At 35.9% G+C, this 21953-nt stretch overlaps 3 protein-coding genes across 3 annotated transcripts in view; 2 read left to right on the top strand and 1 right to left on the bottom strand.

Annotated features, from left to right (window-relative positions):
* LOC135685722 (uncharacterized) overlaps positions 1-622 on the bottom strand; it is a 46118-nt gene extending 45496 nt beyond the window's left edge. Inside the window, exon 1 of the mRNA XM_065201768.2 lies at positions 393-622. Coding sequence (XP_065057840.2) covers positions 393-497 — 105 coding nt within the window. The 5' untranslated portion in view covers positions 498-622. The remainder of the gene's footprint in view (positions 1-392) is intronic.
* Positions 623-1007: 385 nt separating this feature from the next.
* On the top strand, positions 1008-2106 carry LOC148958466 (uncharacterized). Its single transcript, XM_089112781.1, has one exon. The coding sequence runs from the start codon at positions 1076-1078 to the stop codon at positions 1802-1804; it is 729 nt and encodes a 242-aa protein (XP_088968907.1). The 5' UTR covers positions 1008-1075; the 3' UTR covers positions 1805-2106.
* Positions 2107-7225: 5119 nt separating this feature from the next.
* LOC135685386 (uncharacterized) lies at positions 7226-21897 on the top strand. Its single transcript, XM_065201316.2, has 11 exons — positions 7226-7244; positions 8459-8552; positions 9611-9799; positions 10605-13274; positions 13899-13985; positions 14450-14531; positions 16115-16341; positions 16889-16975; positions 17451-17760; positions 19872-20008; positions 21579-21897. The coding sequence occupies exons 2-11, from the start codon at positions 8478-8480 to the stop codon at positions 21765-21767; spliced, it is 4053 nt and encodes a 1350-aa protein (XP_065057388.2). The 5' UTR covers positions 7226-7244; positions 8459-8477; the 3' UTR covers positions 21768-21897.
* The last annotated feature ends 56 nt before the right edge of the window (positions 21898-21953 follow it).

The following is a 21953-nucleotide window of genomic DNA, read 5'->3' as shown; positions in this document are numbered from 1 at the left end:
GGGCCTAACTAGAGGGGGCAAAAGGGCCAAACTAGAAGGAACCGGGGGCCAAACTAAGGGAACCCGGGGGCCAAACTAGAGGGACTCGGGCCAATGGTTAATGCCCAACTGCTATCTTGCTGTTTGAGACATTTTCGGGAGAGACCCCTCTTCTACGGAATACGAACATTTCATACCGAACGATACGGTTGACAGGGTTCACACCTTTTGCAGAGAAAAGTGAGCACAAAGCAACCAAGCATTACAAAACAAAACCATGAACAAAATCTTACGAGAAAATTGAAGCCTAGGAGAGAAATTATCGTTCAGATGCTATCGTTACAAAGCTGACTTGCCGTATTTCATTTCAAAATACTACATTAACATGCATTTATTTTGGTTTTAAATTTTACCTGGTGAGACGCATTGCCCTTGATATCGACAACAAAGCCAACACCACATGCATCACGCTCTTTAAGCAGCGGAGAGTAGTCATCATGCTCCCCAGTAAGAGCCATTTTGGAGTCGTTCAACTACCAAGTTCCCTGCGAAGCTTCGATTGCAATGGCCTATCTCCTATGCTCAGTGTTTTTCCAGTCCGCCTATCGAGTGCTCATCACGAGAACCAAAGTTTACCGAGGAATCCCCATCGTGAATCCCGCCATATGTCAAATTGGCAAGTGGCCATTGATTGGATGAATAGATCATTCTTTGTAGACAATACTCATCTATTATTGGTTGTTTCGAGAGCTCTTTATGATGATTGGCTTAAAAGGTTGTGTTTATATGTCAATCATGCAGGCTCCATTGATCTTATTGAGCACATGCTATTTGATACCTCGGGATATTATATGAATCGCTATGAATCGCTAGTGAATTCCCACTGCTACCTGCACTGGCTTAGCCAATCAAAGCCTATAACCTCGAAGGCTTCTTCAGTGAAAACACGAGGAAGCTAAAACTGGTCACGTTTTCCCATGAGAAATGAACTTTGGAATGCCCACCAGCATATAAATAGGGGTACGATAACAGCACAAGGTTAGAATCAAAACAAACAGCGATTTATGAATTAGAACTCAATCAGCAAGGTCAAGTTATGGAAGAGCTTTTACACATCCAAAACGAAGTTTCGCAACGCTTGCATCGAGCACAAACTGGAATAAAAGCATCGTGTTCGGCTACATACACTTCTTATTCGAAGGAACATGCGGAGCTGATATTAGCAAATTACGAAGAATTCTCACATTTAAAGGCATTAGAAAAACATGAGTTACTGGTTTGTGAGAGTTTTATACATGACGATATAGCACCAGGATTCCGCTACATGGTAAAAGAAAATGGAACAAATAAACTCCTGTTAGGTGGACAGGCTAAATATCTTGAACGCATTGGCCAAGGCTACGGGAGAAGACTCACATTTGAGACAGAGGATGTTCTTGAAAATGATAATTTCTTTTGGACAGACAGCAATCGTGGAGGGTACATTTTCACGATTGAGGCAATTTCAGTTGGGGACAGATTCGCAGCCAAAATTGGAAAAACTGAGATTGGCGTTGCCACTGTGACGCGTGTCGGGCTGAACCAGGAGATAATTGATTCGGTTATAATCGATAAAGAGTTGCGAAAAAGAGTCAAGGTTGAGTTCGAATGCCTAATGACTAATGAGAGCTGCAATGATAAACTCGATAAACAAATTTCACTGAAATTGCAAGGTATTGTGACACTTGTTAAACGAAAAAACAATGCAAAATGCCGTTTGGAGGATGTAAAGATTTTAAGCAGGTCTGGTAGTAAAGTCGTTTTAGAACCAGTATCTACAACCTAATTTGTTATTAATGAGCTTGACTTTTCTCACATGATTTGTTGAATTTATTATTAATAATCATTCGTTTATCATTTATAATTCAAAGAATCGCTGTTACATAAGCTGTTAACTCTTGACACCTTATCGTCCTTTCGGGACATTTCGCTGTATCTCTGACGTAGGGAAGACATCGACTATTTACGTCAGTAATTTTTGCAATTAATTTCAATTTGATTCAAATTCAATCGTAAATTTTTATGTTTTATTGCGGATTAATTGTATTGTAAATAATTTTTATTGTAAATAAGATTATTATGTAACAACTTGTGGTGTTTTTTTCTGGTAATGCCTTTTCTGAAAAGTCCTTGAAATTTGTTAAAAACATTAATATTTCAATACATCAAAATATTTGATATGTCCGAATATTCCTTTTTTCGTGTAATTCCGAGATTGCATAGAAAACTTCCTGTGGTTCGTGGAGATTTTTCGGGGCGATTTCAAATAAAAAAATGTTTTGAAAGTTCGAAAGAAGGAGTCTACTAGAAAATGTAAAATATAGGCAGAATTTGTAAATGGAGACCTCTATTTCATAAGTTAATTTCTACTCAATACTTTTGTCAATGTTTACCTTCATCTTAAGAACTGTTTCTATCCCAATCGTCAAGAAAACTTACTTTGCCCCAGATTAAAAATTAAATTCGTGGTGAAACAGTCGACTCCAGTCAAAGTCTTCTTGCCTAAGGTCATATTACCAGTTACAGAAACACAAATTTTAGTTTAAAAGTCGCCAAATTTTTTGATGTGCGGCATTTACAGTCATTCCCCACTTACTGTCGCGAACTATCACAGCTTTTCAAGCAACATTTGATGTTACCATAACGGGAGTCTACTGCATCATCAAGCCTGGACTCTTGGATCAAAGAGTTTCACTAATTGACTAACAGTTATATCCAAGAGAACAGTGATGAGGAGCAAATTGCAACAACTCTGCAGCCACGTAGCTGCAGGGAGGCACGGGGGGCTGTGCCCCCAAATGAAAATTTTGACAACAGCTTGCCCCCTCTGGCTACAGTTTTTCCAAATGATAATTTGAAAATTTGGCATATTTATTATTCCATGACCCTGATTTTGTCCAAATATATCTGTTTGTTATATATCTGTTTTCTAGTTTTAAAGCCTGCCCCCCTCAGGTATGGTTCTTGCTCAAGTTTGCCTCCCCCCCCCTAGCCGACACCTACAACTACGTGGTTGCAACTCTGTAACCTTTTAAAGAACAACTTGTAGGAAAGTTTTTAAAATTTGTTTACTTCTTGGCGAGATTGCAAGAAAATCTAGATTCTGGATAGGATCACGACAAAGCATTCTAGCAATTTCTTTTAAGTTCTTTCTGAACGAACGAAACTATAAGACTGTTACTGCAAAAGCCGGAATATTTTCATAACACGACAAAAGTTGCCAATCAAAGCAGCCTTTCTACCGCAAATTTCGTAGTTAACCACTACTGTCATTTTACAGGTATGGTCAAGCAGTCGCTTGCAGTTAAGAACAAAATGATTTTCAAAATTGTTTGATGAATTTAGATGCTTTAATCAATTATATTTATACAAAGAAAGGGGAAGGAAATAACTTAACACTGGAAGGAAAGCCTAGTTCATTTTCACGACTGGGGGTAAGGGGTTCACGATAACCCTTATTGCGATCAGAACCCTTGTCTTTGTTACAGAAATCCTTTTTAGAATGCTTTCAGTGATATTGTTCAAGCAGTGCTATTCCCATATATAAACATAGAAATTATTTTATTTGTGGCTCTCTCAGATATTGCGGTAATTTCATAGTTGTCTTTGGACCCATTTTTGCTTCCTCGAATCTTTAAAAGCTTCCATGGATTTTTCTTTACCAAGTAAATCAGATGAAAATGAACATTTTTACTTTCAATGACAGATAAAAGTGCAAGGTTTCGAAACCCATAGAGGTACGTTTTCCGGTTATATGGAAGATGAAGTCATTGGCGCAGTAGATGCAAAACGTTTAAGGGGCTTAGTAGGGGTCTTGCCTAAATATTATTGCTTTATTGAGATAAAACAGCCCGAATGGAGCCCAAAAAAGTGTTGCTTAGGCTCTGGCACCCAGGGTAATTTGCCCCTTGCTTTTCTATGCCCCTAGTTTGCATAACTTTCATGAGCTTCCTTTTTGGGGGGTAAACTAAGTCTTATTTTGGACTGGGACGTGCCATTTTGATTAAAATTTTGGACCCATTATTACGCAAATGTCTGAAAAATGTGAGCCATAATTCCGCAAACACGAAACTATAAACATATTTCTGCAGAGCCAATAAAATTTTTAAAGCACATAAAAATCATCGAATAAATTTTGTATAAATGTCCTTTGCCCCAAAATTACACATATTTCATACTTCTATTTCTAGCTGGACATTCACTTTGTCAATGCTAAATTTCCCTTCTAGTAATTTTGCAAAATTTTCCAAAATGGTACCCATAATTCTGCATGTTTCTTTAAATGGTTCTGCACATATTTCAAAAACTGATACCAATAATTTCGCACTTTTCAGAAAAAAGGTACCCCTAAATAAAGGCACGTCCTCGTACCTTCAAACATTTTAAGGTACTCCCCCCCCCCCTGAAGCTTCCTTTGAAGTTTTTGGTTTTATGCAGGTCCAGAAGGGTTTATTCCTGAAGCAAAGTTCATTTTCAAAGGACATCAGTATGCAATACCAGGGCCGTAAATCCCGGGGGGACGGTGGGGACTGGACCCCCCAAAAATCTGGAGCTAAACGATTCTTTTGGAGAAATTACCATTATTTTTCTTGGAAGAAAGAAATCCCTGGTAGCCGGGTTAGAACCAAACAACGTTTTCTGTGTTATTGCAACAAACCTCAGCCACTAAGGTTATTTTTGTAAGCAGAGTGGTTTTTATAATTTTTACAATATAAAAACTTACCGTTTTCTACCGTTTTTTACCGTTTTCTACTGTTTTCTACCGTTTTATTTTTGAAAACAGAGTATGAAATAAAAAGAGAGCAATCTGTCATTTTATTTGACCTATTTACTAACTTATTTACGTACATTTCTTTTATTTGTCTATTATTTACTTTTATTTAGTAAATCACTTTTTGTATGTACGTAAATAATTTTAATATGTTTTCAGTTTGATGTGTAAACATGGCCTACTGAAATCAGTCAAAATAAGGAAGACGCACATTTCTGTTCAGAAAGTAAATTTCTACCAATCAATACAACAGTGTCCCATATTTCCCCAAAGTCTGTCTCTAAGGTTTAAGCATGACTCTTCCCCTCCAAAATTTCACCCAATAAACAATAATCTGTGTTCTTCTGAGAAACGCCAAACTTTCTATCCTGAGCGATTCTAGTATTTTATTAAATTTAGTCTGGGGGATGCTTTTTTAGCCTTTCTAGAAGGTAAAATTTCAAAAGTTTTCTTCCGCGTCGGACCCAACCATGGTGGGTCCTCATACGAGAGTAAACTTGATTCTTAGCTCCCAAGGTTCAATTTCTTGGGGCCGTCTCTGAAAAATGTTATCCATCCAATCATACACACCAGTCAATGTACTAAGGAATATCTGTAAATACCTTCTATAGAGCAAAAAGTCTTGAGAAATCCAAAAATATTGACTTTTGTTTTTAAAGTAATTTGCCCCTCAACTGTTTCCATAACACACACCATAAATCCCTTGTGGTGCCATGACCCACTGCATACTTTATATTCATTCGCTCTGCTGACCCCCCCAATTCACATGACAGATTTACGGCCCTGTGCAATACCCACAATTTTCCCAGACATGGTACAGGATTTGAATTGGATCTCAATACAGGGGTTCATATAATCTTCTTCATGTCAATGATACGATTCGTTCACAAAACGCGTCGAAAGTTCCGAAAAATAATGCTTCAACTTTACGAAGATACTTGCCTTTGTTTTATTGCTAAACGTGTTCCTGAAATTTTGCAATACCTTTATCGTCTTCATGTCGCGGTCTTTTCGAATGCAAGACAAATAAAACTATGGTAATAATGATAAAAATAACCTAATGAATATTTTTTAGGACGCATGTTGTAGATATTTCGAGTGCAGTTTCTGGTCATCCCTAGTCAGTTATACTTCCAAAATTTTTCTTGCCGCCAACAATGGTGACGGCTTTTTCTAAACCCTTTAGAATTCTTAAAATTTTTTCGTAATGATAGCGAAAAATTTATGAACATTTCCATGGATCGTCCTGGTTTCCAGATCTATGATATGATGTGATGTAAATGATGTAAATACTTAAGTTGAGATTTTAGAGTTTCAAGAACGTCATATTTGTAAAAATTTTCTTGCTGGTAAACATGGTGGCGCCCTTCATTAAACCCATGTACAATCAAAACATAATGGCATAATGATAAAAGAAAATTTATGAATACTGCCTAGAATCTTTTTTCAATCTCAACAATTTATTGAAATAATTTTAGATGCAGTTTCCAGCAGTCCCAATAATGTTGTACTTTCAAAATGCTTGATGACCTGCATGAAACCCCTGAACAATGATAACGTTGCGTCTCTTCCCATTTTCAATCACATTTCGCCCGACCTGGTAGAGTTGTAGCCCCCAAAGAGTTTCTGTCTGCAGTGCCAGAAGAAAAGAGCTTTTTTTCTGGAAACTTTGAATCTTGTGATGTATATAGCAATAAAGAAGGCAAGAACAACAGGAATTTATAAAGCACGAAGGACTGATCGGTTGAATTACTCGTTGTGCAAAATTTCTTTACATATTCGAAAAAAAACTGAGCTGATACTTTGCCCTTCCAACAAATATTTTATTCCTGTCTTCTTTTTGGAGCTTTATAAGCGGGACAGAAGAGCTTTCCCAAGCAATGTATTACAAAAAGCTGCATAAAGGTTTTTGATTTATTTGGAAATTAAACTGTAGTTCATTGTGAATCTTGTGATTTGTCAACAGTCGTGTGTCAAATTTCAACTTAATATTCATTGGCCTTTTTTGTATACCTGTCAATAATAATATAGGGCGATTTCAAATCAAAAAGTTGTTTTGAGATTCCGAAGTAAGAAGTCTCCTAGAAAATGTAGAATCTCAGCAAGGTTTACTTTTATCTTAAGAACTGTTTCTATCCAGATCCTCAAGAGAACTTGCTTTGCCCCAGAAAAACAACACATCATAACATCGCCTCTTTCAGCCTCGATCTCAAGAAATCTGACAAATTTAAAATGGCAGTCGATATGGAGAACGTGAGTTAAAAACAGACTCAAAAGCTACAAAGTCATTGAAGTAGGAAGTAAGGAAAATAGACGGAAATATGAAGTGTTAGAAATATTTGAAGTGTGGACACCTAACAGCATATCAATCAGCTTTCTTGGATGTAAGCGCCAACTTTCGTTACTGTGTGTGGTGTGTAGTTATATTGCCTTATCGGCAAAAACCATTTCCTGTGTCAGTTTCAGTTAAGTTCAGTCAATATATTTAAAATTCTACTACATAAAATTATAAAAATTACAGAGGCTCGATATTCAATGCAATAATATTAAACTTATTAAAGTAATTTTTTTAAAGGGCTCTTGCTCGCTAGGCCAAGGTCAAGGAGAGGTGCTCTTTGTTTTAAGATTTCTGATATTATTGGCTTATCCATTCAGATTTTTGATAAGGTTTACCTGTAATTGGTGACGAAGGTTTTGAAGTTCAGATGAATGTTTATATCCATGTCTATAACTTATTAAGGCCTGCAATTATATTCAAAGGCGAAAAGTTTTGTAATTTTGACAAAAGGCTAAATAGTGAAATTTATACAGTCATTGGCATGTTTTTCCAGTATTTGGCGCCAAGCCTGAGACAATATTGTGCAATATTTGCCAGCCAGAGAAACTAGTTTTATTGGTAGCTTGACAAGGTTGTCAAAGTACACAAGGTTGAAGCAATTTCCTAAGGAAAAATCACACAGAAAAGATCTTCAAGGCAGAAATGATTTTGTTGGATTGATAAGCAACATTTTGAAAAAACTGTAATCCTATAGGTAAATACCATACTGATATAAATACAGGTAGCATTTATGTAAGACCCAAATTTGAATTCTTTGAACTTTTCTAATTTGAGGCAAAAAGAGGTTTATATGGCTGAAAGGAATGTTAATATGGTTTTACACTGCAGACCAGTTTATTGCTAGCTTCTATGCTGCTTTACAACGACTGTACCTATATCCAGACTTAGCTATTTGTAGCAGCTCTTGAAGCTATCACACATTACTTTTAGCAACTGTCACATTCCTGTCTCTGCACAATTGATGATGACATAAGTTCTAATCAGTGCAGACTTAAATTCTATTTGGTCATGTTCCATTAAGGCACACTTTTTCAGGGTTTAGGTAATCTTTGATTAGTATATAAAACCTAACACAGCCATACAGTGACATATAGACATGAGCTGACTTTTTTCTCTAGCAACTATTGATTGTACCTTTCAAATGGTTTGAAAATTTTGAAAAAAACATGAAGCTGAAACTTGGAAATGTTACCTTTAAGCTCTTTTTATGCAAACATTTGTCATGCTCATTATGTCAATAGTTTGTCAAGCTTAAAACCACAAGAGTCATCTGATACCTTTCTCTTCCTACTCAACAGTCTTTTGATCAATGATCAACTTGATCTCTTTAGAACAAAATTGAAATCAAGAATGGCTGAAAGATCTCTTTATGAACAGCCAGAAGATATTTTTGAGGTTGAAAGAATTCTAGATGCTAGAAGCCAGGTCAGTATTTCCACTTCATTGGATCACCTTCAAATACTTTTTATGGCAAGAAAGAATGTCTTTATTGAATTCTTTCAAGATGTGCATAAATAAATAGTATAAAAAATACACATAAAAGCATGAACCTAATATCCGTAAACAAATCACCATGAAATTTTAATCTTGGACACCTTGAAAATGAGATTTACATACAAATTAGAGACAATAATTACAATCTTATATGACCTTTGTGAAGTATTCACATTATTTATTAGTTATTCACCATGCAAAACATAGTGAATCAGTTTAGAGACTTTATAGCACAAAATTTATAGCACAATATTTTAATTGCTTTACTGAGTAATTTTTGCAATTGAATGATACCAATTTGGGTGGTTTGTTTTTGTTAATATGGAAACAAAGACAGTAAAGTGTTTTTACGCTAAAACATGGGTGTTGCTTTGGCAGGCACTTGAAGATGTGACCCCCTCCCTTTTAAAAAATTCTGCTCCAAAAAAGAGGAGTTTTTTGCCATCTGGAGAGTTTTGTGGGCAAGTTTTCAAACTTGTTGACAAATAAAGGTTGCCTCACCTACTTTGTCAGCAAATGGGGTCTGAGCCCCCTGTTTGAGCACAATAACTAATGACTGCCCTAGGTGCTACAATTGGAAGATATAATTATAAATTGACAATCACACATCAGTTGTTAAATAGTGTTGGCTTTATCACAGTGTTGATGTTAGTTGTGTAAAGATTAATATTATAGTACTTTTACTGTATAATGCAAATTAAAGCTATTTTTGAAAGTTGGTAGGCACTCAGTAGCTCAAAAACCAATTCTAGATTTTTAAGGGTGAAATTTCTTGTCTAGACGATGGTGTCAACTCTAAGCTGCTCCATGTTCATTGCATGGTTTGATATGAATTTTTGTGTATGACTTTAACAAAACATGTATGAATAGGTGATGTGTATTGTACCTCTGGCACTGATGATAACTTTGTCTGCTTCTTTTTCATTCATTGAATAACAAAACTTCGTCTTGAAGACAACATTAAAGCATGTGTTTTCTCGTCAATTTAGGACAACTATTTATATTATTTGGTTCACTGGAAAGGGTACACCTCTGCAGATGATACTTGGGAACCAAGCGAAAACTTATTAACATGTCAAGAGCTTGTAGATAATTATTGGAAGGAGCGGGATGAGAGAAGTGAACATAGGAAAGCATTGAGAAAGGAGAGAAAGCGACAGTTGGCTGAGGCAAAAGAGGTTTGATTGTTTTTATATATACCAAAGTATTTGGGAATATTATGTTAAGGAGCCACCTCTTCTGGTGAGAAAAAGCTTGCTTATGGAGATGTATTTTACCTTGTAACAAATTGATTCATTTTCATTAATTTGAATTGATAAGTCTATAACAGACTGTTAGGAAGAGAGAAAGTTTTTGTTGTGTGTTGTCTTTTTCGTTATCCTTTCTGTGTCAGGTACAGGTAGTATTCATTCAAAGTGAAGATTATATACGTGTAGATCTTAAATTGTTGCTATAAAGTTGAATGTGTAATCAAGGAAGATAGAAGGTTTTCATTAATGTACATTTCATCTGCTTTTCATGGAATCTTCAGCCTGAACCAATTATGCCATTACCAAAAACAAAGTCTTTTTTGCTCTATACCTTTATTATATGTCGCTTCTCTCATGGTGAAGTAAATCACTTTTTGTAAATTTGCCAGGCCACATCTTGTACAATTTTACTTTTTCTTGCTTTATGCTTCGATACTCTCAGCTCAAAGAGGTACTTATCTTTTTTGGTAGAGCAAAATCTGAAGATGGCATGAAATAAGCAGATCTTTTATATCCAGGGGTAGATATAAGTAATTGGATACACCTGAATAAACATTTCTGCTTACGTTTGGTCATTTCCTGACGTTTATGCTCTGAGAAGAGTTTCGGGCGAAAAGTGCTTCAGTATGCAATGTTTCTGCTATTTCATGCCATCATACTTATCTTTGTTGGTCATGAAACTCAAGCATCTAAATAATTCCCTGCATCTAATAGTTTCGCTTCCTAACAACAGACTAAAGAAAAGGTGGCCTCTCAAAGTGAACAATGGTTGCAGAATAGATCAAGTGAAAGACCACCATTACTTGGTGCAACCAGACATGATATGGTAGACAATTCGCAACCTTCATCCTCACAGAAATCTACACAGTTACAATCATCAATAGAGGCACGAAAAAACACAAAGCCACAAGCTGATGCATGGTCTATCAAGTCATTCGGGCACTCAAATAAGAGTGAGACCAGTGGTGGTATGCAGGTTAAAACAGAATTCATTATTGGTGATTCAGATAACGATGATGTAGCAAAGGGTAGAGCTAAAGATGACACATCTGTTTTTTCAACATTTCCTTCATCGAGTAGCTCTGAAAGTGAAGAGGACGAAAAAGATAGGAGAGCACGTCAGCTCATTGCAAAATGGCAAGAGATGCGACTTAATTCCAAAGGTAAGTCTCCTGGAAGTAAAAATAAATATACGCCAAGTCCTAAAGATAAGTTGAAAAGAGGGAAAACACCTCAAAGGCATTATGGCCTTGAAAATTCTGCCAAGGAATCATTGGCAAGGAGAGGTGGTAAGCTGTCTGATGTTATGGCCAAAGTAAGCCACAAAGAAGCAGAGAGCCAGCCTGTCGTTGACTGCACCAATGTTCATGGTCAGAGCAAATTTCTTCTACCAGAAAAGCATCGGCCTGCATCCTTCAATACAATTTCTAATATCTTACAAGAAGATATTAGGGAGTGGGATGAGAAGCTTAGGCTAACTCCAGAGAAAGTTAAGGACACTACGAAGGGGATTTCTCCCGCCAAAAGGTCTGTCGAAAGTTCGCCGCTTACCAGCCTCGAAGTGACGTCATCAAAGCCAGTTCTTAAGCCAGTTAGCAATCCTTTTGCAAAGGTAAATTTGTATTCCAGAATGGACCAAATGGATACAAGCAGTCCCAAGGAAGAATTAAACGCTCAAGATAGCACTTTGCAGAAGAAGGGAGGAGTAACATTAGATCAAGAACCACGTCAAAATCATAAGGGAGTCGAGGCAGAAAAAAGGTTATTGTCGGCATCAAATCTAGAGCCGGTTTTGTCTGATCATGATCAAGGGGGAATGAAAGAGGGTCAAGTCGGACTGAAAGAAACTCAGGTTGATCCGAAAAAAGATCAGGTTGGACCGAAAAAAGATATTATAACTTCTGGTCGGACTTTATTGGTTGATTCAGATCTTTTAAAAGAAAATCAGGCTGGTTCGAAACAAAATCAGATTGGACCGAAAAAAGATAGTATACCTTCTGGTCAGAATTTATTCGTTGAATCAGATCTTATGAAGCGAATTAAGAACCTGGACGTTAATATAAAACAAATGAAAACCGAGAGCAAAGCATTTGCTTCCAAAAGTAAACCGGAACCAAGTAATCTGAATGCTCAAAGTAAAAAAACAGCTCCGGATGAAACAATTGAGAATTCTGACTTGAAATTGAATGAAACTTTTACAAAACAGGATATGAAAGATGGTGAAAATAAAGAAAGTGATAATTCAGCAACTGCTAGTAATGAAAAAGAACAGAAACGAGAAAATAAAGAGAAGGAATCCGGTATCACCAGTAGTATCGTGGATGCAAGCAGTTCTACGGTTACGTCTTCAATAGAAAAACAAAAGCAGAGAAATAGAATGAACCTTTCGCTTGATAAATTTAATCTTGACTTGGAAAAAATTAAGGTTATCTTTGAAGCAAAATTTGGAAGAGAAGAAAAACCTCGAAACAAAGTACATGCTGCAGCATCGGACAGTGATAGTTCTGAGCATACATCTACTGGAAAAGATGACAATCTTAGAGATGAGAAAGCACCTTTTTATAAAGAAGAACGCCTTAAAACTGAAACGAATCAAAGCCTAGTAGAGGACGAGAAAAGTTGTGGTGAGTTGCAAGGCGAGGACATGGGGGAAAGGTTTAATGGAAACACTGATTTGACAAATCCGGCTGGTATTCCTGCAAATGCTGAAGACAGGAATCGAGGTATCGCTGATGCTGCGACAAACAATAAACCTGAAGCTGCGCCTACAAATATAAGTGAAAATGTTGACCTTAATAATGATATTGCTGGAAAAGGAACTTCCCCTCTAGATGGTATTGCTGATAAGAAACCACAGTTGCCCAATGAACAAAAAGAGGAACAAACACGCATGTCTGTAGATTCAAAGGAAAGCAAAACAGATAAGAATAAGCAGCAGTCACAAAACGAAACTGGTGAGAAAAACAAAACTAATGATTACGAAAATTCAGGGAAAGGTGGTAAAAGAAACAGTAGTTTAACAGTGAATAAAGAGAAGTCTTTACGCCCTGAGAAGAAAGGTGAAGTTAAGGGAACGATGACGAAGGTAAAGAGTCCATCTATGAATGAAGGAAATTTGTTTGAATTTACAAAAGTGAAGTCAGTTGCATCAAATGAGCAAAGCATAAAACCGAAAATTGGATCTAAAAAAGGAATAGATGACGCTGATCAAAAGAAGAAGGTTTCAATTGATCCGTCTAAAAAGGCGAGATATGCGTACCAAAAGCAGCCTAGTAAAGAAGCGTTTGTTCCAACTAAGGATGATATTCTTGGTGGTATCCTCGGACGTAGTGACATGATGAAGTCAATTGATGACAAAGGTGACAAAAAAGAGGAGGCCAAAGAAAATCTGGAACAGAAAAAGGTGAGAATATTGAACTTGCTTGTTGTTAAAGATTTTGGAGAAATTTTCAGAAAAGTTCACTGAAGACCGTGTCTTTTCATTTATTTTAAAAGATGTTCTATATAATCCTCTGGAAAGCTAAAAGAGCGACGTTTGTTGTTTAAAATTATGAAGCTGTTTTAAATAATTTCTTATATAAAAGACAGTATATGACAATATACCATTATTATATTATATAGTATATAATATATTTTATGTACTATATAGCTAGTATAACCTTTTTACTAATTACGTATGAACTTTAGTCAATGCTAACTTCAATTTTCCAAAAGCCCTCGGTTGCAACTGCCAACAACCATAGAAAGTATATTTATCACTTATCAACCAAAATGTTATCTAACAGTCCGATTTTTGTCAAGTTCAGTTTAATAATGTTAAGCTTACTTTTGTTGATGAAGCATATTGTAGCTTTTGTTCCTCTTTGCTTATTTTTGCTTCTTTTTGCTTCTTTTTGCTTCTTTCTGCTTCTTTTTGCTCCTTTTTGGTCCTTTTTGGTCCTTTTTAACTCATTTTTGGTCCTTTTTTCTTGAAATAGATGCTTAAGGCTGTGAATTTATTTGATGTTACTTGATTTGCTTACTGCAGGCAATCGAAAATGAAAACACAAAGAAATTGGGTGAAGCAAACGATATCTTTGATTTTGATGAATTCCATGTTGATGAGCGAGGACTGGTATGTGATTAAATCTCTCTGTAGATATCTGATAAAAGGTTTGAAATTGATTCTGAAAAGGTATTTGACTGAAAGATGGTTTTATGCAGAGTATCGTAGCCTTAACTGCTTAATCACTAGACAGCCTATATTTTAGCAAATAAGTTTTAGTTGTTAGTTGTAAGACTGAAAGTTATTATTGGAAGAGTGAATTTTTATATAACAGTTATGAGGCATTTAAAATTTATAACAAAGTGAAGAATGAAACTGGTTTTTATGTATATTGAAATTCTAGAGTTTTTTTCCTGATTAGACTAACAGAAATATCTTTAGATCTTGGTCATCATATCTAATCTGATAACAATGGTATGAGTTTTTACCAAAATTTGCATAGTGGAATCAAGAAGATCTGATAAATTGATTTTGAGGGTATATTGTTGCGAGAACTTTAAGAAGGAAAAGTTTGGTTGCTTTTATTTTTGTAGTTTCCAAGTGACAATGACGATGACAATGAATTTTTCCAGTCAATCTCTGCTAATGACGTTTATCCTGTTCAGACGAGCCAAGGTAACAGCTTTTTGTGAGTTTAGCTGATTATGTTTAAAGTTAAATACAACACATCCTAGAGGAGGCCTAGTGATTAGAATGCTTCAGTAAAGTTGTGAAGGGTGTTTATTCGAGTCCGTGTTTTATCAATGGCTTTAAAATTGGTACTTTAAAGCGTGGCCTGTATCGAAATAGGCCAATTTTGGATATATCCACAACTGGGTATATATTTTCCATCTTCTACTTTCGGACCCTTATTCTGACGTTCTATGCTCTGAGGAGTGTCTGAATAAAATGCTTTTAGTATGTTGTAAAATGAGTGCTTTTTTCATAGCCATTTTCAAATTTTGTACCGCTATAAAATTGTTCAAACTTCTTTTTTTATGTGGTTAAAACCACGCTTTGTTTAAACGTGTTATAATTCGGGGGCATGGGGAGAATGCAAGATGGTGCTGCGTAGAATAAGAGCTACGAAGCAACTTTACACAAATGTTCTTTGAGTAAAGATCATTGGGGAAGTTGAAGCCACATAGGAGAAACTAACCAACCAACCTATCGTGTTGTTCGCTCGTACACACGTCCCCAGTAACATACATGTTTCCAATATTCATAGGGCTTCTCTTAGGACTCCTCTATGTATATAGAACTCCTCTTGTCTTACTGAACTTAAGATCTACGTTTATTGATGTTATCTTTGACAGACATTTTGTTTTCTCACATTGGAATGTATGTTTGTAAACGAAAACCGTTGATACCATGTTGATACCTAGATCCAAAGGGTTTTATACAATTATTTGTAGCACATTTATTGCTTTACTTGAGGTTGGCTTGCAGTTTGTAGAACCAGTCCACTGCATTACGTAAATATAATCGACAGATTTTTAAGTATTATTCAGTGCTGATATTGCTCAATCCTACAGCATTGAATGACTGAAAAAAATTGTATATAGCAGTGCAAGGGACATTTTGTATCAGATAAACATTGTACTTTTAATCTTTGCACCATTTTCACGGAAATAGAAATACAGAATGCTAAAGATAAGAAATTTTAAATTTTGCATAGCTTTTTGCCTATGAAGTTAGGTCAAGTCACAGGAATGTAGTTTCTCAGTGGGATTTAATTCCCAAAGCCTTCTCGATGTATATATATACTTTAGCAAAGAATTGAGAAACGTTAATTATGTAATATTCCTTTTGAGTGAACGGATCCGTGTTGCAAACATGTTGCATAGTAATTTCTTTGTCACAAGAATTCTTTACCAAAAATCATTGCCATAGTTTGCTTTGTAGTTTTGCAGAGAAGACATCCTAACTAAGTGGTCATACAATAAAGTATTGACAGCAGGCCATATTTTGATCCAAATATTCTTAGGCCTTATCCTTACTGTACTTCTAAAGCGACAGAACCCTGAAAACATAGTTATATGGTCTAAGACCTTAATGATGGCAATTAGGAAAAATGAATTAAAGAACCACGCCCTAGTCCTGCATTGTTTTCTTTGCTTTTCATCGTGGTATTTAACTTTTGGCGCAAACTTTTCAAATTTCAGATTTTTCCCTCAGAATCTTTTTCAATGTGTTTGAATAAAGTTTTCTTTTTTAAGACACTTTTGTGAAAGCTGTACGTGCCGGTGACTGGGAGCAAATTCTCGGTGCTGTAGCTTGGGGAATGGATGCTGATTACTGGGATATAGAAACCAAAGGAACACTATTGTGGAAAGCCATCGAAAGTGACGAATACGATGTAGCTACAAAATTGCTTGCTCTTGGAGCCAGTGTTAACTACAAGGCAGAGAATGGAAAAACGGCGCTGATGTTAGCCGTTGAACATGTAAGTAGTTGGTTTGCTGTGCTTTGCTTGGATCTCAGCAAGCTATTCAACGGTGTCTGAATGGCAGTCACTCTGTATACCCCTTCTTACCGGTTGCATTTATATTTGGTGGCATATACCAGTGGCACTTGCACTGTATATTTCAAAAGTGAACCCACTTTAAATCTGCAGGCACTTTGTTCCCAAAAATCTCTTAAAGGCACTTTGTCCATAAACATTGCAGCTGCGTGCTGGAATGCCAAAACTGCTCCTGCAATGCGGACAAGAATCCAGACATTGATTGGTCAGACAAAGCACCTTGTACGTTGATTGGTTAAGACTGAGCTACTTATACTCTATATAAAATTTTCATTGCGATGACAATTGATACAAATAAGAACTCTGCATTCTTTGAAAATTTTCATATACCTGTTATTTTCAGATGTGTTTTCCACCTAATTAAATGGTTTTGATATACCTTTTTGGCATTAATCAGCGTAGAAAAGGTCTGTCACTCCTTTCTTTCTTACGGTCTCTTATCTTGCCATTCGCTTTTTCATATTTACAGGGAAAAGCTGGCTTTGTAATCATACTTTTGAGAGCAGGAGCCAATATCAACGCTCAACAGCACAATGAAGAAACTGCGCTTATTTTGGTAAGCAGAGACTGCACTTATTTTAGATGTGGGATTTCTGATATGGTTGGAATTGAAGTATAAAGCTCTGCAACAATTTAAGATTCAATCATCAAAGATACTACTATTTACTCTTCATTCTTGTATAATAATGAATAGACTGCTGTCTCTATAGCGTTTATGCTATTCCTATCTATTTATATTTCAGGGTTTTTTTATAATTAGTTGGACTTAAAATATATTGTTTACAGAGAAGTATGCTGTTCCACTACCCTTCCATACCATCTTTTTAAGAAAGTAAAAATTATATGATTCTTTATTGTTTCTTTACCAGTTGCAATAAAAGGTTAACTTGAGGCAGTTCCTTGTTTCTCAGACATTAGAAAGTATTAAATCTCACCTCAGTACAGCTTTTATCTAACATATTTTGTGTAATATGCACTCATGAAATCGATCATTCATGATATAGGCAAAACTTATTTTCCTTTTTTGCCAGGCCTGTCGGAAAGGACATGAAGACATAATAAGCATTTTGTTAAGCTATGGTGCTGATGCAAAATTGATTCCGAAGTCGAACCCAAAAGACGTTTATGAATTTTCTCCGGACTATAAACATATTTCGATAAAGAAAATGATTGAAAAATATAACCGGCTGTTGGTGAGCACCGCAGAGACTATGCTGAAACTAACTTTGGAGACAAATGGTGCACAACTGCACCCACACCAATTGTGTAGAATTATTTCACCTGGAGAAAAAACCATCACAGAGCTGTATTTTAACTGCCAACAGAATGCTGGAGAGAAAGGTTTGTGATTTTATTGTATTGTCTCGCTTAGTAAAATTGAGACTTAACTATTTTACAATACTAGATGTAATCAGGATTATGTAAGAGGATTTCCATAAACGACGTGCACTAGGGTGAGGTTAAGGATTTTGTAAAATGTGATTGAGGTTGACACGATTTAAAGCAACAGATTATTTGCTCTTTCTTAATGTCACGATTTGGGACATTGTTATATAACTTATATACAAGTTTAATTCACAGTTGAAGTGGGTTTAGTAACAGCTATTAGAACCCCCGCTTTTTTCAGCTGGGCAGTTTCTGATAGCAATTATACATCATTGACACACTGATCTATAGAAAGACTGGATCGAGCTTCCTATTGTCTTGAAACACCAAAGTTTGGAGCCCGTTCAATTTCAAAAGGAAGAGGGCCCCAATCGATAGCGGGAAGCCATTCCTCAAAACCAATACTTCAACGATATGGATACGCGAGAGCTCTAATGCTGTGCGTATGATTGCTGAGAAAGAACAAGGCCAGAGTATTTGAAAACATTGCTAGGGGTGACATAGAAGGCCGTCTCCTCGCATGGGCTGTTCTAGGGCCCTCTTTTCGGATGGCGGCACTCTGGTCACATTAGAAGCTCGATCCAGTCTTTTTTATAGATCAGTGCATTGACACAGGTTTGACTTTTCAACTGCATAATGATGTGTGTACTTGTTTTGACCACTACAGTACGGACAGATACCTGCATCGACTGATTTCCAGTCGATAAGTATTTTGGAGTTGGGAGTAACATTTCTGTCACCAGATGACAAACGGACAAGAGGAAACCTTCCACTCTTAGTGTATTAATGGAATCTTTTGATCTTCTAACTTGGTAAAATCAATTGGTTAATACAGTTTTTGCTGGCATGCCTTTGTGGGCAATAATAATGTGGAAAATAAAGGTCAACAAAATGGATTGAAATAGCAAAAGCAATTTGAAGCACTAATGACACCCTGCCTTCGATCCTGCAACTGCCGCTGCGGTCTGAGCTTTTGGAATGAGAATAAATAAAAATTTGACGTTGCCGCTCTTTTTATTGGTTTGTCTTTATTAAGTAATGAACAGGACGGTATTTTACATGTTCTTTCAATGTGTCTTTTTGCATTTTCATTGTTTACTTTTTGTTGTGAGGGGGTAACTTCTATCAGAATATCTATAACGTGTATGGGAATTTATGTTTTTAAATACCCCCACTTTGAGCATCTCTAATTGGGGTTGCGACTCTGCGTCATCATGCAGGTGCTGAGTACCTTTCGAATTTAGCTGATCAACAGTTTGAATCGATAAGAGACAAATATATAAGAATGCAGTAAGGGACGTAGAATTTGGAGCCCAAGAGACGTGGGTATAAGAGCAACGATAAAACTTAAACAGATAAATCGCTTAACAGTATTTTAACCTTAAAATATACATATGAAGTGGATTTCATTGAAGGAAAAATGATATTTTTGTAACCAATCGTAACTTTTGCCCTGGCCATAAGAGCTTTAATTTAGAGGCAAGCAAAAGTGGATATAATCAATTTAATTTAATGACATTTTCTAGAATTGTACACAGTGGCGCGAAAACGCAAAACCATATTTTACCGACAGAAATTCTCTTGTTACATTAATATTCTGCTATAAATTTAATTCTACCGACAAGTTCTCTGAAAGTTGGGGGGGTGTACACCCCCCACACCCTCCCCCGCACGCTACACCCCTGATTGTACATAATACCCAGTCATTTCAATTGTCTCTTACGACGCAACTTTGACGTATATTCACTCATAAATAAATATTATATCTTATAAATTGATATTGTAAATTGATATTTGTATAATTCTTGATATTGAGATTAAAGCCCTGTTTACACAGGATCGGATCCAAACAGTATCGTATCGTATCGTATTGTAAATTGATATTTGTATAATTCTTGATATTGAGATTAAAGCCCTGTTCACACACGATCGGATCCAAACAGTATCGTATCCGATAGTACACATCGGGTTAGAGATTCTTTTTAGTATGATAAGTTCAATTGTGCGTCTAACATTGTTATTTGATGTAATTAAATTGTGAATAATATTTACATTTTGATCATTAGGGATAACAGTGATACTGCTATGTGCTTGTGCTCAGTTCACTCAGTCCGGACATATATTTTTGCACATGGATCGCCAGAAGGATAATGGAGTTGAAACTGTGATACTGAATAAAGAACACCAAATTCCTGTTGTAGAGGTATTTATTTTGCATAATCCTTTTAAAAAAACAGTAAATATTTTAACAATTTTTTAGCGTATTCAAATGTTTCCAGCATTGTTTAACGTGACTGCTCAGGCTTATAAAGATACTATGGGCGGCTGTAATTTTCCTATTAAATTTGTTGAGGGAGACGAGCGAGAAAAATCTTCAAATGTGTAAGGCAGTCCTCTGTCCTGTCGTCAAGGTGCATGCGCAGGACAAAGGATTGTCTCATTCACCAAAAGACTTTCTCTTATCTGTCTCACAAATAAAAATCGTTTATTGAATCAATCTTTAGTTCAGACTTACTGAGGAAATTATACTAAGCAAGTTTTCTTTTTTGCACAATTGACATGTATCATGATCACGGACAAGTAGCAACATAGCATACTTGGTACTTTTAGTAGAACTTTCCTGAGATTATAAATGTTCACTTTCATGAGAACTTTCATGATCAAAGGACAGCAGAAAATATATTTCCAGAAGAATGGCCCATGTGATTCACCTAATTGAAAAATCTTAGAACATAATGTAGAAGTCTAATTTCCAAAAAATCTTTCGGTGATCAATTAAGAATGTTCTCAATAGGCAAGCAGCACTGACTGGGAAGCCTCCACAGTCATGTGCTCCCATTTCTGATTGGCCTATTTCAATCCACAACTGAGTATATACGCTTCCTAGCGTAGAGTTTTCAATCTATGTTCTGACTTTTTAAACTCTGAAGAGTGTCAGACGAAAAGCTTTAGTATACTCAAATGTTTGCTTTTTTCAAAGCCATTTTTAAGTCTAATTTTTTAAGTTTCAAATCAAATGGGGAATTATAAGGTTGGGTGTGGAGGCAGCTTGATAAAGCCATGTTTTTGGCTTGGGCTCAACAGAAATAAAATTTCAGTTTTGATTCTGTTTAGTTTTATTTACTATAAAAAAACTAGAGAGACAAAGAACCCTTTCTATCTACATAGTTTGGGATCCTTTCCTTTGTTGTGGACACATTCAAAACCACCAAAATTAAAAGATGACCTTTTTTGCACAACGATTTTAAAATTTTTGTCACTAAATGTTTACACAGTGGCTACACAATGGATTCTTGTGTAATTATTGACCTATTGCAGAATCATATTTTATTTAGGCATGATGATTTTTGCAAATCATTAGAGATGTTCATTTTTTGAACCGTTTTTGCATATGTCTGGAAGGTTGCATAGTAAAATATATCTAACAGAAACTTTATCAACATCGATTGATATTTCCATGTGAATGTTCAGACCAATCTGCAAACTTGCTGTCTTGAGGTCTCAAATTTCTCATCAGAAATTTTGTCTTCTTTTTTTTAATATCCTATTAGTGCTGTCTCTTTGCTATGAAACTGTGGGTCTAAGCCCACCCCCCTCCCCCCCCCCCCCCCCCGAATGAAAACCCAAATTTCCCCCATTGCTGGCTCTTTTTTCCAACATTGCTACTCTCAGTGTCTATTACTGCTCTTAATTATGAAAATGTATCTAAATAGTGACCTGTCTATAAATACATGTAAATAGAGTGTGTTAAAATATGTTTCCTTTAATTGTAGGGCAACCGCTCAATGTATTTCCTCTTCCCAAAAGTTGGGCAACTAAACTCTCTCACACTGAGAACACACAGATCTGGATACAAACTACTTGTATTTGTATGTGCAGTGGAATGCAGTGAACCATGGATAGATAAGAAGTTGGACTCATTTTATAAAGAATATGGACGTACTAATAAATTGATCTGTTGAAGAAAATTGTAAAAAGATATCAAAATAATGTTTCCATCATTCACTTGTACAAAGCAGATATTTTTATCAGTAAGTTCGTGTTTTTACAGCTTAAATCTTGTTGTCCAATTCTGTAGAATATCCAAAAGCTTTTCTCAAACAATGCATTATCTTATCTGGTCATAATATACATGTATCTCTTTTTTT

The sequence above is a fragment of the Rhopilema esculentum genome, chromosome 15 (genome assembly GCF_057945365.1).
Source record: "Rhopilema esculentum isolate cy_ngs chromosome 15, ASM5794536v1, whole genome shotgun sequence".
In the NCBI taxonomy this organism is placed as follows: Eukaryota; Metazoa; Cnidaria; class Scyphozoa; order Rhizostomeae; family Rhizostomatidae; genus Rhopilema; species Rhopilema esculentum.
The sequence above is the reverse complement of the archived record's forward strand: the minus strand, read 5'-3'. Positions and strand labels throughout refer to the sequence as shown.